Source organism: Morone saxatilis, unplaced genomic scaffold (genome assembly GCF_004916995.1).
Source record: "Morone saxatilis isolate NCDOM2014 unplaced genomic scaffold, NCSU_SB_2.0 Contig16, whole genome shotgun sequence".
NCBI lineage: Eukaryota > Metazoa > Chordata > Actinopteri > Moronidae > Morone > Morone saxatilis.
The window spans coordinates 16514630-16529520 of NW_023339718.1; the positions used below are offsets into that span (position 1 = coordinate 16514630).

General features: G+C 40.8%; 1 protein-coding gene across 1 annotated transcript in view; it reads right to left on the bottom strand.

Moving 5' to 3' along the window:
* gldc (glycine dehydrogenase (decarboxylating)) overlaps positions 1–14080 on the bottom strand; it is a 16737-nt gene extending 2657 nt beyond the window's left edge. The window contains exons 1-21 of the mRNA XM_035659175.1: positions 13793–14080; positions 13563–13641; positions 10417–10552; positions 9861–10025; positions 9355–9432; positions 9027–9174; positions 8284–8480; positions 8023–8119; positions 7671–7776; positions 7081–7220; positions 6348–6428; positions 6155–6252; positions 5326–5410; positions 5206–5247; positions 4865–5007; positions 4196–4271; positions 2220–2345; positions 1888–2037; positions 942–1054; positions 566–707; positions 92–203 (exon numbers count right to left, since the gene is read on the bottom strand). Coding sequence (XP_035515068.1) covers positions 92–203; positions 566–707; positions 942–1054; positions 1888–2037; positions 2220–2345; positions 4196–4271; positions 4865–5007; positions 5206–5247; positions 5326–5410; positions 6155–6252; positions 6348–6428; positions 7081–7220; positions 7671–7776; positions 8023–8119; positions 8284–8480; positions 9027–9174; positions 9355–9432; positions 9861–10025; positions 10417–10552; positions 13563–13641; positions 13793–14080 — 2602 coding nt within the window. The remainder of the gene's footprint in view (positions 1–91; positions 204–565; positions 708–941; positions 1055–1887; positions 2038–2219; positions 2346–4195; positions 4272–4864; positions 5008–5205; positions 5248–5325; positions 5411–6154; positions 6253–6347; positions 6429–7080; positions 7221–7670; positions 7777–8022; positions 8120–8283; positions 8481–9026; positions 9175–9354; positions 9433–9860; positions 10026–10416; positions 10553–13562; positions 13642–13792) is intronic.
* Between the last annotated feature and the right edge of the window lie 811 nt (positions 14081–14891).

Here is a 14891-nt window from a genome sequence, read left to right on the forward strand (position 1 = left end):
AAAAAAAAAAAAAAAAGATTGCAGACATTCCCAGAAAGTGTAGAAAGAACATCAACATACGCTGATGGAAATTAAGATTTCACAGCCGTACCTTTCCTGCCTCTGAAAAGGACCTTAAAGTGACCTTCCAGCCTCTTGGCCATGTAGTTGGCATTGAGGATGGCCACCTCTGTAGCGTGACGCAGTCCTTTGGCTCCCATCATCTAAACACAGAACACATGAGGGATGTTAGCTGGAAATTTCACTGATAATGAAATTATTATTATTATTATTAAAACAGCCACTGGACATATTGATTACAATTCTGATTCGATGGCAAAACAAAATTTAATCTAATTTAGGAAGGTCATGTAGCACAGGTTTTGCTAAAATATTAATGTAATGTGACAAAACTATTTTCCCATCCTACTCAGCCTCTTCTATCAGTGTGTTTTTATTACTTTTAATACTATCAAATGTCTTGTGTCTTTCTCCTTGCTCTGGTATTTCTTTTCAAACAAAGAAACATTTCATGTCATCCTGTCAAGATAAAACAACATGAACGTCACTGATTATCTGCTCTGACCTTGATGTACGCCCAAGAGATTGGCAGGATGGCGCTGGAGCCCCAGGGGGCGGCACTGATGGTGCCCAGTGAGCTGCCCGTGTTGACTGAATGCATTGGGACCACCGGGTGGCTCGGCAGGAAGGGGGCAAGGTGGGCCTTCCTGTTGAAGCACAGATTGATTGATTGATTGATTATGTTGACCTGCCTATACAGAATACACATGTAGGTGTGTGTATATAACCTTAATAATCTTAAATTGGTTTTCTTCTTTCAGGATCACATTACATTTAGCACTCCAGCATAAACGTTAAAATGTATGGATGCGCAAACCAATTTAGCATTTTCCAGTTCTTCCGGTGAATTTCATAGCCTATATTCTTTCCCTCTTACTTACACTCCAATCGGCCCCATGCCAGGTCCTCCTCCACCATGAGGGATGCAGAAGGTCTTGTGCAGATTGAGATGAGACACATCGGAGCCGTAGTCTCCAGGACGACATAGACCAACCTGGAAAACAGGAAAATGAACTGTCTGCTGCCCACAGTGGCTGGCAAATTTACCCATTATGGTTACTATGGTTACTTTTAAGACAGATTACCGAATAGGACCGAAAAAAAATGGGAAACCTACCAATATTAACAACATTTGTCTGATGGTGATCTCAGACCAGACTGCTAATTTGGACTAACTTTACATTATAGACCGGTGCTACTGATGCTATATACACGCACCTTAAATCCAAGAAATAAGAAAATTAATGTACAACAGATATTAATCTAATTAATTTATCTCTAGATTTGTTTAAGATCTCTTAAATGAAGGCCAATTGAGATTTCAGTTGTAGCTTTGTTAAGCATTTAGAATTTCAAATTTAAAACATTTACATGTATAGAGTTTTAAGTGTCCAAGAGCTCTTCATTCAACTATTAACATCAACTTAAGTTTTATTACACCACAGCACTTCATTGTTATTCGTAACAACACAAACATGCAAAAACCCTAATTAATCTTACTGATAATCATTTGAATATCTAAAGTAATCTCTTTAATTTGGTCTGCCCAATTATTTAAGAGTAATTCCCACTTCCAGTGAAAGAGGAGCAAGTTTGCATCTTAAAAGTCAGAGAGGGCAGGGTCTGTAAGCCTGTCAGGGATTGGTGGAGGTGGTACTGGCATAAAAACCATCATGTGCATATTATAGAGGCCAAAGGTCTATTTACAGCATGATAACACACATCTATAAACCTTTATCCTATTAGCCTTCAGTTTTCACAAGTAATATTTCTCTCCATGAAGAGCATTCAGACATTTTTACATCATGTACGCTGCTCCTCTCTCACCTGGGCGTTCATGTTGGCACCATCCAGGTACACCTGGCCACCATTGGCGTGAATGAGATCACATGTGTCTCTGATCTGCTCCTCAAACACACCAAAGGTAGAAGGGTAGGTGATCATCATGGCTGCCAGACTCGCTTTGTGTTTATCCACCTAGAAGATAGGGCAGGATTTAGCAGACAGAAACAGACTTTCTGTTAAAGAACTGTCTGAAGGCCATCCTGAGATAACCCCTGTGATATCATCAGGGTTATGACATTCTCAGACCCGACAAAGCAAGTCATACAACATTATCATCCTCATGCGTGAAATGAGTGGAATGCAAACAGTCTCACCAGGGACTTGAGGTGTGCCATGTCGATGTTGCCGTCCTTGTCCACCTCCACCACCTGAACCTTCATGCCAGCCATCTGAGCGCTCGCAGGGTTGGTGCCGTGAGCCGACTTGGGGATCAGACAGACCTGGAGTAAAAGGAAAAATATCAATGTAGCAGGACAGAGACCTGGATGAGCAAAGAAGATAATATTGAGTATGAAAAAGTTGTGACGTATTTGTAGCCAGGATGGAAACGATATAATTCAGCATGCGTTAACCTTTTTCTTGTACAATAACATATTAAGACAGGATGCTGATCTATTAAAGCCAAAAGGTACGTGTGGACTAGGGTGACCAAGTGTCGCTCTTTATGCGAGATCGCACAGCATTTTTATTCCTTGTCCCATGATTGGCTCAAGTGAAAGTACTACAGGACATAGGTTTTTCTAAAATCATTTTTTTTATCCAATGGCTGTGAAGAAAGCAAGAAAAGTTGTCATCACAGGGCTGTGTTTGATGTTGATGCTATGATATGCCCAACGGGGGAAACTGGGTGTCACCACAAAGTCACAAGCTATGAGGATTTAGGTGGAATATGATGGAAAGTACCACGAAGAAAAGGTAATAAATCTACAACAAAGACTGGGAAACTACTTATAACTGGATGAAGCCAGTGGAAGGCGACTGTGGCTTAAGACCATAATAAGAACTGTGAAATTGTAGCTTCCTGGACATGGACAAACGGTACACAAGTGGTGCCTTTGCCCCTCTACTGTTAATAACTACCTGCATGCAGTTGTTATAATGTAGAATAGATAATAAAATATTTGATACATAAATAGCTAGGCTTTTAAGGGTTTAGTCTGTGTGGGGACATGCTGTAACTGTTCTTGGTTGAATTTTGATCCAGCCAACACCCCCCACTGGCACTAATTGATTTTATACCTTATTAGGCTGACACTTCTGACATTTTGCAACGTAGTCACACAAGGAAACTGGGGCACTGACTGACTGGGAAAACACAGCGAGCCACACAGCGGTGACTTGCTGTTCTCAAAGTCTTAAAACCTCCAAATATGGAATCTTGAAAGCACGTAGCCTATAGTGGGATCACAGCGTTTGCAGCCCCTTTGTTTGCACAAACGGTTGTTAGTTTGGACCTTGACTGTTTTAAGGGATCAGGCCACTATCTAAGATGTACTAATGAGGGAGCCATTAAAAAACAAAGGCCAGCTTACAGTAGAGGAAAAAAATACTTTAGTCAGCCAGTCTTTAATCTGAGAGTATGCCTTATCTCGACTTGTCCTCTAGCTACTGCCAATAAGTACGAAAGGATACTTAAGGAATTTCTAACCAGAATGCTTGAAACATGTTAATGTGTGATGTCGAAGTGACCTCTTGTAGCCTGGGAACAATAAACTGATAGTATGTACTTTATTAGCCTCTGTCAGTAGGTGTTCAGTCAGCATAATGAAAGAAACTACCGGTGATAAATCATTTTTAGCTATCGGACCCTTAACTGCGTCTAAGAATAGCAATGAAATGATTGTTTTACTGCCCTTCAGAATCACTCTAATCTTCTTTAAAGTTTTGTTTTTAAATTGCATTTGTGCACCAGCATATATATTTTAATTTCCCTTTTCAGAATCATTTCAGGTTTTCATGCTTTGGCCCCTCTAATCCTCTCTTTAGGTACATTTTAATGCAAATAATGAGGAAGTTAAAGTTATACTTTGACATTTCAGTACTCTGTTGAAAGGTCACACAATCCGCCTACCAGCTGCTCTAAGGCTCACTTATTAAAAGGTTATTTCTCGTTTGTTACGGTTGGTTAGGCAAGACTATTTTTTGGACGGGGCAGTGACTTCCTACAGTCCTGTAACTGGGTGGTGCAGACAGACTCCAGGAAGTCAAATGTTATTAAATCCTGTTCACTTTTTTTGGTATGACTGCAGTCCAACTAGACTTTTTTTTCTGTCAACAGCAGCACACTTACACTTCTCCCGTTCTCTCCCTTTGAGTTCAGGTAGGCTTTGATGGCAGCCAGGCCAGCATATTCTCCCTGAGCACCACTGGAAGACAAGGCAAACACACCATGGTCATGTACTATACACCTACACACATCCTCCCCACCTCAGCACAGTTCAAAGAACAGTCTGCACACATTACCAAAAGAGGAGAGACAAGAGGGATGAAAAGCTAGCAGCATGATTACCCTCTAGGCCAATGTGATATTCATAAACCCTCTGCAGCTGATAAGTGGCGATAGACAACAGAGGTGGGTGTGTGCTTTATCAGCTGAAACCTGAAATATGAAGCATGTAGTTCCTAACATTTGACTACTGGATACTACAGTCTGAAACTAAAAAGGGTTCACTCAAAAAAAGGCTTTTAATCGAAGCTGAGTAAATGATGACAGATCTGTAAATAATGCATTATTATAATCACATATACTACAGGTTATAAGGCCAGAACAGTTGACTCTTATAGGACATCAGGAGTTAAAAAGAAGGGGCAATTTTAAATTAAATTAAATGTTTTTGGTAGAAAATGCCTTAAATTTCAAGGACCAATTCATGCTGAAGAGCTGCTGTTGTGAACACTGTTTCATGATGTGTGGCATATAGTATATGCAAGTTTGTACTGCAACAAAGGTGGGTCTTACCTGTTTGGCTGGAAGGAAATGTTGTCATAGCCAGTCAACTCACAGAGGTCCTTCTCCAGCTGTCTGAAGAGCTTCTGGTAGCCATCAGCCTGATCCAGAGGCACGAATGGGTGGACGTTGGCAAACTCCTTCCAGGTGATTGGCTAAAGGACGAGAGGACAGCAGTGAGTTTTCCAAAGTCACTTCATCTTGACCATGGAAAAGTTGCCGCAGTTGTCCTGGAGATTGTTTAGTTGTTCACATACTAAGGTCTCATGATAACAAATAAACCATCTTCATTACAACTAGGCCTTGTGATTAGAATTAGATGAGAACATGATCAGATCTATTGAAAACCTTACCATGAGCTCTGAAGAACTGTTTAGCTTCATGGTGCAGGAGCCCTGAAGAATAAAACAACGTTTTAAAACATCATAACTTTAACAATATGAATATCTTGTTTGCCTTCAGGTCGTACTGACCAGTGGTATCATGCTGTGCACCAGGGAGATGTCCTTGTTCTCCAGACGCTTCATGTATCGCACAATGTTGGTCTCAGAGTGATAGCTGGAGACAAAGGGCAACCAGAAAGACAGATGTGGGATTAACTGAGGGCATATTATTCTCTGGTCCCAATATTTAGCATGTCACTAGATTAATGCAAAAGTAACCTGCTTACTAAGTGCTTTATTAGAAGTTTGAGCAAGCATTTTTTTCCCCAAGCATGTCATAATAAGTATGTCAGAGTAAACCTAATACTTTAGACATTAGAAGCCCTGATACCCAGGTTAATGATATGGCGCTAATAAAGATAACATGTGCCACTTTTAGCAGCCCAGAGAGATGCCTGCCTTGCCACTAAGGCTTTGTTGAAACACATTTCTACTGCATAAATAGATAATTTGTACAGCACATCCTTTATTTGAAATAATAAATTGAGGCAGATCTTTATGCTGGTGGGCATCAAAACTGTTTGTAGCAGGGCTTAATTACATGACAGCCAATGACTTTCAGGATGCAACCACAATAGGAATAAACAGAGTACTTAAAATGCTCTGAAGCAACACAAACACGAGTAGCAAGGGATTTATATCAGACAATTAGTACTGTACATTTCTGTCTGTTATGCAATGTGGTGATTTTACGTCTGTTAAAGTACAGCTGCGGTTGATACCAGATAATCAATATATATAGTGATATTCATAGCCAAACATGTCATAAAGACAAAAGTGTTATCACGTCGGTGCAGTCTGTTATCATTGTATAGTGCTTCACTGTTTGCTATAGTGCAATTTAACGGAGAACACCAACCTGTTAAAGACCTGGTGTGAGAGGAACTTGCTTGTCCTCTTGAAAGGACTTCCCATGACTCCCTTCACCCGCTCACCCATCTTCTCTGCGATCAGCTCCTGAAAATGTAGCATTTCAAAGCATTTTAAAGCAGGTTGCATTTTACATTAACATTAAAATATAAACAACAGTGAGTGAAGAACAATCAACGTACAGCTGAAGATTCACAGCCAAAGACCCAGAGCAAGTCATCCAAGTCCCTCTCAGTCACAGTCTCATCCAAAGAGACACCTAACTGTTGGCAGAGAAAAGAAGGGATGAAAACATAGCATCTGGCATTGTAGATCATCAGGTTGACTCAAGTAGATCAAGTACAGTTTAATTCAGTTTAAACATTGGCTTGTTTGAACAGGAGATGCCAAAAAAACACAATTAGGGTGGGTTGGTTTGAAAATTACAGTGGAAGCCGAAGGCATTCTGAGTAAATGCCACTGATGTTTGGTTTTACATGCCATGTAATAAAACTTCTTTTAACAAAGTAGTCTATTAGTAAAGAAAGAGCTGTCTCTAACTTGTTGACTGTAAAAAAAACAAAAAAACAAGAGCATACCAATAATAATACAACCATTTCCCAAAGCATTCGGGATTTGTTTTAAAATAAAATTACTCAAGCATTGTTTGAAAGTGGGTTATTAATATTTAGTTTAACTTTTTATTAATTCAAAAATCCTTGATTTATGTATATATGTTTGTGATTAGCAATTTGCAACTTTGTTATTTAACTTAACGGCTGTACTTTGAGGTAATCTTTCCCATTGTGGCAGCAATGGCAAAACATTGCAAAACATTGTTACACCCCAGGATGTTATAAATGTTTTGTTTGTTTAAAAGTTGCCAAACCACCTGTTCATGTGAAGAAGGTTTCAAAGAACATGATTAGTTCTCACCACTCCCTCGGTGTAGACTCTAAGATTTATCTGCCTCTGAGAGGCTCTCTCAAAGATGTCCTTGGCAGCCACGCTGCAGTTGATCTTTAGAGTGTCGAAGAACATCTCGCTGTGCAGCCGGTGTCCTGCTCTCTTCAGACCTGAAACAAAGAGGATAATTACATACAGTACATTGAATAAATGTGTGTTTATTTATTTATAGAGGGTGGAACCAGATAAGAAAATAAGTTTTTTGCATCTTCCCCATTATGCATGATGAAATATTGGTCTCTGACCAGTCCTTAATTGGATCCTTCGTCCACAATGTGTCAGATGTAGTCATTGACTGATGTTGAGAAAACTTGATGGTGAAATATCACCTCAAAATTAAGGGCATTGTCAAAATCACACTGTTTATTTGTTAATCTGTTTCTTTCATGTAGCATCTTGGATTGATGGGACGTGGACAAAATCGGGGAAAAATTACTCATCTCACACTTCTGTTGCAAACAAGTTTCACAAATTGCCAGAGATGATTACATCCAGAAAATGATCCTGGTGCTGCAACAATAAAAGCTTGATTTCAAGTTAAAAAAATAAATAAAAATTACCTTCAGCAAGGATCAGAGCAGCATTGTGTGTCCTCTCAGCGATGTGTTTGAGTCCCTGAGGACCGTGATACAGTGCATACATGGCAGCCATGTTGGCTAGCAGAGCCTGGGAGTCAGAGGTTGAACACCAAGGATGAAAACTTTATTATAATTATATTATATTTGGTCAAATTTAACTAAAAGACAAAAAAAGACATTCTTGCTACACATTCTTCCACATCAGCTCATTGATTGACAGCAGCTACAAATAAGCAAAAACACACAGTCTCCCATGTTTGTTCTAAATTATTTAACTTCTCCTGCTTCACTTTGTTTATTCATATGTGGAAACTAAATGCGAACCTGGTCATACCTGAGCAGTGCAGATGTTGCTGGTTGCTTTGTCTCTGCGAATGTGCTGCTCTCTGGTCTGCAAAGCAAGCCGATACACCTCCTTACCAGCTGCATCCCTAAAATGTAAATATATCTTTTTTAAACTGTTCCCAAAGGAACTTTTGAGTTTCCTTCATTGGTTTTATAATGACGCCCTGTCATTTTCTAAAATGTACACTAAGCTTCCCTCTCATGAAATAAAATCTGTTAGTTTTTCTGAGCAGTGAGTGTTGTGTCTCACCTGGTGACTCCAACCATTCTGCCAGGCATCATCCGGATCAGGTTGTCTTTAACAGCGAAGAAGGCAGCGTGAGGACCACCATAGCAGAGAGGAACCCCAAACCTCTGGGAGCTGCCCAGTGCAATATCAACGCCAAACTCCCCAGGAGGACGCAGCACGCAAAGGGCCAACAGATCTGTGGCGCAGCAAGCCAGCGCCTTGACCGGAAAAGAACCAGTGTATAATTGAGGCAATCATAGCAAGACAACTAATCTTTACCTGTTGGTTTGCAGTTACATCACATATATGTCAGATTTGAGCACTTCCTGTAAAACAATGGTCCAAGCCGAACCAAATCTTGATAGCGGTTTATGCACAAAGCCAATTCTTCTATGTAGAAATACTACAGCGTCATCAGCATAAAACTTTTACTGGATCAGCTGTGAAATGGGTCATGCAATTGTTTCCTTGAGACACCTTGCTAATTAATTTACATATCATATATGGACACTCCCACAAAAAGTGACAAATCACAGCATATGTGCAAAACACCAATTCAGTTTATTATCAGTCAATCAAATTATTTGTATAGCACCTTTCATACAGGTGGAGACTGTGATAAAGCAAATACAAACTAAATAAAAACTAGATTAAATTACAATATTATGATTACATAGTTTCTGATGATTCAAGGTTAAAAATATTCAAACTATTAGTTTTGCTCGTCATTGTCAACCTGTACAGTAGCCTGAAAGCTCTCTTACCCCTCCCTTGTGTGCCCGGTCTACAAGAGCTGTGAAGTCTTCCACCCTGCCATCAGTGTCTGGATACTGGAAGAGGACACCACTCACATCCTTCCCACTGAAGTCCATCTCATGAGGCAGCTTCAGCACGGTTTGCACCCCAATGTAGCTGCAACATAACAGTAAAAACTTAGAGGGTACTTTGAGAAGAGACACAGTGATTTCTGTATAAAATTATACATTGTTTTCATATCATAAAAGAGCTAATTAATGCAATAAAAAGATTTATTGATGTAGATAACCACGTTTTTAACATCTCATACATTAATTGTGTGGATATAATACATACTTGGCTCTGGTCTGCACCACAGCAATGGTCTGGGGATGGCAGCGTGGGTCAATGTAGAAGGTTCTTCTTTTGTTCTGTCTGTGAGAAGTAAACACAAAACGCTGTAACTCAGGCCTGTAAGGCAACAAACAAATTAGATCTTGAATTACAGTCTTTTTCATAGCACACGTGTCTTCTAGCATAACAGGGGTATTTTGCTATATCCACTTTAAGGAAACACAGAGACCTGAATGTAACTGGTCACTGGTACAATTTAAGCTTTTTCTTTTGCTGCATCCAATACGTACAAGTTGCTTTTGAAAACATAAATATGTTTATGTGTCGAAAATGCATTATTTGCTTAGCTTCTTCCTGTGACTATGATGCGATTTCTTCACAAAGTGCAACAGTAATTATCTTTAACTCGTGGTTAGATTCCTTTTCACATCACAATCTGAGCAGCAAGGACGGTTCTCCACATCACTGCTTGTGTTCTTGTGATCTAGAGTCGATCAGCTTGTAAATACCTGTGGCAGAGCTGCATGGCCTCAGCAGCAGCCGTTCCTTCATCAAGCAGGGAGGCGTTGGCTACAGGCATGCCTGTGATGTCACAGATCATAGTCTGGTAGTTGAGGAGAGACTCCAGGCGACCCTGAGCGACCTCGGGCTGGTAGGGAGTGTACTGAGTCACCCTGAGGACAAGACAGACACAAAGAATCAACAGAGCGAGTTTGGACACAAGGACAATAGTGCAAAGTTGGTGGTATTTAAGGAACCGCGACGGGACAGTGAAATGCATTGTACGACTCCCCCGACTCCAAATTTTGAAGAAAATGCAGGCAAGGATGGTTTATTTGGATTTGAGTGAAAGAAAATCTTGTCTCAGCAGAAAGCATTGTCACATCTCACAAGTGAAGTAACCTCAAATCACAGGACTTCCTATTAAGGGCACGTTACTGCATCCTCATTACATTACACAAACATCATTAGTGATCTGTCATGCTCAGAGAGGAAACAAGCTCACTGCACTTTCAAATATTCATCAGCTTTCTTATCGAGTGAGGATCATGTGAGTGCACTCACCAGCCTGAGTTCTCCAGGAGATTGCGCTGGATGGGCGGCGGTACAGAGCAGTTGTAGTAGCCCATGCCGATGTAGGACCTCCATACTTTGTTCATTGATGCGATCTTCTGCAGAGACTCCAGAATCTCATTCTCACCTGTAAATTATTAATTTGGGATTATGATTTGGACTTTTGGTCTCAACCTAATTAGAAAATTCAGGACATTTATCAAAGTCACAAGCGGTGGCAGACATAACAGTTTCTGACTTAATGTTATTGTACATCACCAACCCCTAGTTATAATGTAGAATCACACGTAAAACAACTACACCGTTTAAAGTTTGCATTCCTGTCTGACACAGAACAATAAATTAGCAATAATGTCAAACGGCAACTGTGCCAAAAAAAAAAAAAAAATCAGATGAAGAGCATCATGTCTCTCATGTGAGGAATTGGCTGTATAACTAATAAGATAAAGAGAGCAGTGTGGCATGTGATCACTTAGAGCTGCCACACACAGCCCACAAACTAATTAGGCCCTTTTTAAAAAGGTATATACTGTAAACTAAATATTGCAAGGAAAAAACACCTTACAAATGAACTTGAGAAGACAATGCAAATATAAAAACATTTGTCCATCTCACAAGCAAATATCAAGTACTACACAATGGTTTCTTTCCCAATGGCCAGTCATTTAGCCTCATTCTCCGCTGCTGTAAGGAAGCTCTGCCAATACACAACCAGCCTCTGAGATTCCTCTGGCCTTCCTGGCTGCCTAGCAACTCCAAGGAATGGACAATACCGCCGTCTGAACCGAGAGCCCTAACTACTCCTGTTTTCGGAAAAGAAAGACACCTTTAAGAGACGGATCGTAGCCAGTATACAAGAGGATATTTACAGCTTCTTCCAAAGGCTAAACGGTGCACATTCAACTTTGTGAAAGTGTTTGGAGGTGGTGAATCCGCCAAATTCACTACAGAAAATAAAAATTTAGTGACTAAGGATTATCAACAGATTCCGGGTGAGCTGTTACGTGTCTTCTTCTTGTGTGTGTGTGTGTGTGTGTGTGTGTGTGTGTGTGTGTGTTTGTTTCAGAAGGGAGGACTGCTTTCCCATGGTCCCGGAGTTCTACAGGGCAGCAAAAAAGCCTGATTCAGAACCATCCAGGAGGTCTATTGTTAAAGAGAGAATCCCTCACTGGCTTTGCAAACTGAAGCCCTCCAAAGCTGAACAAGCAGAAAACCAGCACGGCCTCCAGTTTGTTCCTTCAGCATGGCTTGTTGCATTATGAGACCTGACAGAGTCAGAGGAGGGGCCGACACGAGGGTGGATCAGAATGACTAGGTGATATGGAGGAGCCAAAGTACCTGAGGATTTCTGACTTACTCTAACAGCAATCCTTTTTCCAGTGGATCTCTGATGTTAAAGCTGTCTTATTTTGTCTCAAATTATTTCTGCTGTCAAATCAATGATTCAAGTTCATAGTTTCAGAATAATACATTAGCGTCGTGTCAACATTTATTTATTGTGCACAGTCGCACACAAGGTGTCTCAGCACACCTTCAACTAAAAATAAAATGCGTAAGAAAGTCAAAGCTAGTGTTGGGTTATAAAATCAATATTAGAGTTTATAAACTTTCAATAATATCATTGTGACATGAACATAAAATGAATCAATTTTGAGAATTGATTAATCATTTTTTTTGCGCCAAAAAGGGTCAAACATTCCCAAGTTTCAGTTCCTCACTTGTGAGACCAATTGCTCTTTTCTTTGTCCTATGAGATAGTAAATTGAATACATTTGGGTTTTGGACTATTAATTAGACAAGACAAGCTATCTGCAATCAACTTCTTGGGCTTCTTTAGGAAATTGTGACAGGCTTCTTTCAATATTTCTGAAGTTTATGATCCCAAATGGTTAAATTAATTGCTAGAAATATTCCTCGGATTGTAACAGTTAGTTGCTGCACTAATTATTTTTGCTGATTTACAAAATTCTGCTGATTTCAAGCCAACTGAGACTAAAAATGAACAAACTAAATTACTGCAGATTTGAAGAGTTTTGTCTCATAATCAATAAGAACAGAACCGATTTCATCACATTAAACATCAGTGTAATTGTTTCAAATGTGATCCTGGAGATTTCTGTGATATCATGAGATACCAGAAAAGATGTTTATCATTATTGATCGTATACACTTATTGATTTGCTGCCCAGTCTTCTTGTATTCTTTAAAATTTTAAACATCTGCACACTCAAAACCGTGATGGGATAACAACAGCAACAGTTCAACAAATTAATATAAGCCTCCCTCCAAACAGAAATATATATGCATCAGGAAACACATCTTGTTTATGTGGTCAGTCATCATTTATGCAGCTTTCACTAGGGGACAGAGGGCATCTACTGTAGCTGATTTTATTTCATTCACTGCCCTATCTCTTCCATTGTTTGCTGGAAATCCCCTCTGATAAAACCACCCTTCCTTAGTCTATGGTAGGCTATTTCTAAGCCAAAACCAACTGGTTTTAACAGGAAAGACTAAGTATCTAGTACTGAAATGTACGCATGTTGCATGGGTAGAAAGAAAAAAACCCACATCCAGGCAAATCCCATGCAAAACATACCCAAGTCACCTTATTAGGAACCCCCTCGGCTGTGATGTAATGTGAACGCTGTAACCAGATTGAACTGGACTTGGGACCGGAGCTCAAGGCTAAACTTTACACTCCAGTTGCCATCCTATGAGCATCGGCTTCCCAACAGGAGATTGGTGCCGCTCGCCGAGTTTCGCAAAAACAACTCCAAATATGTTCAAAGGAAGACTTAACAGGGGAGAGCGCTCCACGGCACACAATAGAGGTGCAACCTACATTTCAGCCACTCACTTGGCTTCATTTCACGCCCGCTTCATGCTGGAGGGGGAGAAAAAAAAATAAAACCCCACCGTGCAAAATAGCAGAAGACGAGTGAGATTAAAAATGCAATGTTTTTTTACATGTGTTTGAAAAAATATTGGCCTTTTTTTTTTTTTTTTTAAATCGTGGTTTGGGCGCTATTGCACCGAGGCTGATACATGCAGCCTTTCAGCTTTAGGGATGTGAATGCCACATAATGGGGTTGTTGTATCAATAAAAGGCATTTAAATGAAGGTTAAAAACTTACAGACTGGATCATCCATTTTCATACTCCTCTGCATACGGATGGATCCTGGGACTGTGTCTTCGATCAACTGGTCGATCGACTGTCGGGGGGTGTAAATAAAGCATTTTAATGAATAAAAGCGCGCAGAACAGGACTGTGAATGTGAAATGATATCAATACAGTGCACAGAGGGAATGTTTTCAACGTGTTTAAATCACTGCGCCCAGTTTATTTTTGCGGGCAAATCTTACCTCGAGTCCCAGAGCATCCAGCATTTCTCTCTTCTCCCTCTCACCTGGACCGATGTGCCTCTCCGCGAAATCATCATGCCTGGGTAATATCCTCTCTATCTGCCTGGAGGAGACGGCTGCGGACGTCCTCAGACCCCGGGCTGCTGTCGTCGGGGATGCCCCGCTGTTTCGGATCCTGCACTGAAGTTTCCAAACCACGCGGCTCTTGTCACTCAGATGCCTGCACGGCGCGCTGGGATTCACCGACTTGGCCAAGAAGATCCCCCAGGACCTGGCGCAGCTCTGCATCTCTAAATCACTTTGCAAGACAAGTCTGCAAAAAAAAAAAAAAAAACTTGGTGACGCCTCGTCCTCCCCTCGCTCGGCAGCTGAGTTTCCCCCCAACTGAAAGACTGATGCGATCCCCGCAGGAGACTCTGCCAACTCCTTCAAAAACTGCAGAGTTTATACAACTGCCCGGTTGCACAAGAGCGGACCAATCAGGGCGGGGGATGCTGCGTGACGCTGTGAGGAGCCCAGGTCAAACAGCTGCTAAACTTTCTCACGTGCCCACCCGTCCACCGAGCGAGAGGGAGAGAAAGCAGATGCGAGGAGGTTTGCAGGAACAAGGGCTCAGAGTCCGAGCTGAACACCGAGAGCTCACGGAGGTAGACGGCAAGGTGTGCCTAGAGATAGTGGGGGAAATGGGACGGTCACACAGAGTCTGCAGGGGCGGATCTAGAGGGATATTCATGGGGTGGGGTGAGGGTGGCATGGAGACTTTAAGGGGTGGCAGACACATAGGCTGATTTAATTGCAAAAAATCACATATGTTTGCAAGGGAAAGTCCCCCGACTCAAAAGCTTTGTTGCAGCACTGAATAGAAATATGTGTTAGAAATCCAGAAATTGTTTTATTTGCAAATCTTAAGACATTTTTACGAATACATGTCTTTTCTTTCCATTTAACTTAAGCCTATCACAAAATGTGGCCACAAAAGATCCCTAATTTAATTTGTAATTTTTAGAATGAATCTAAATGAATGTGTTAAATTTGACAGCATTTCATAACAAACTGGGGTGGCCAGGGATCTTTATGCCACCCGTCCCTGATCCAGCCC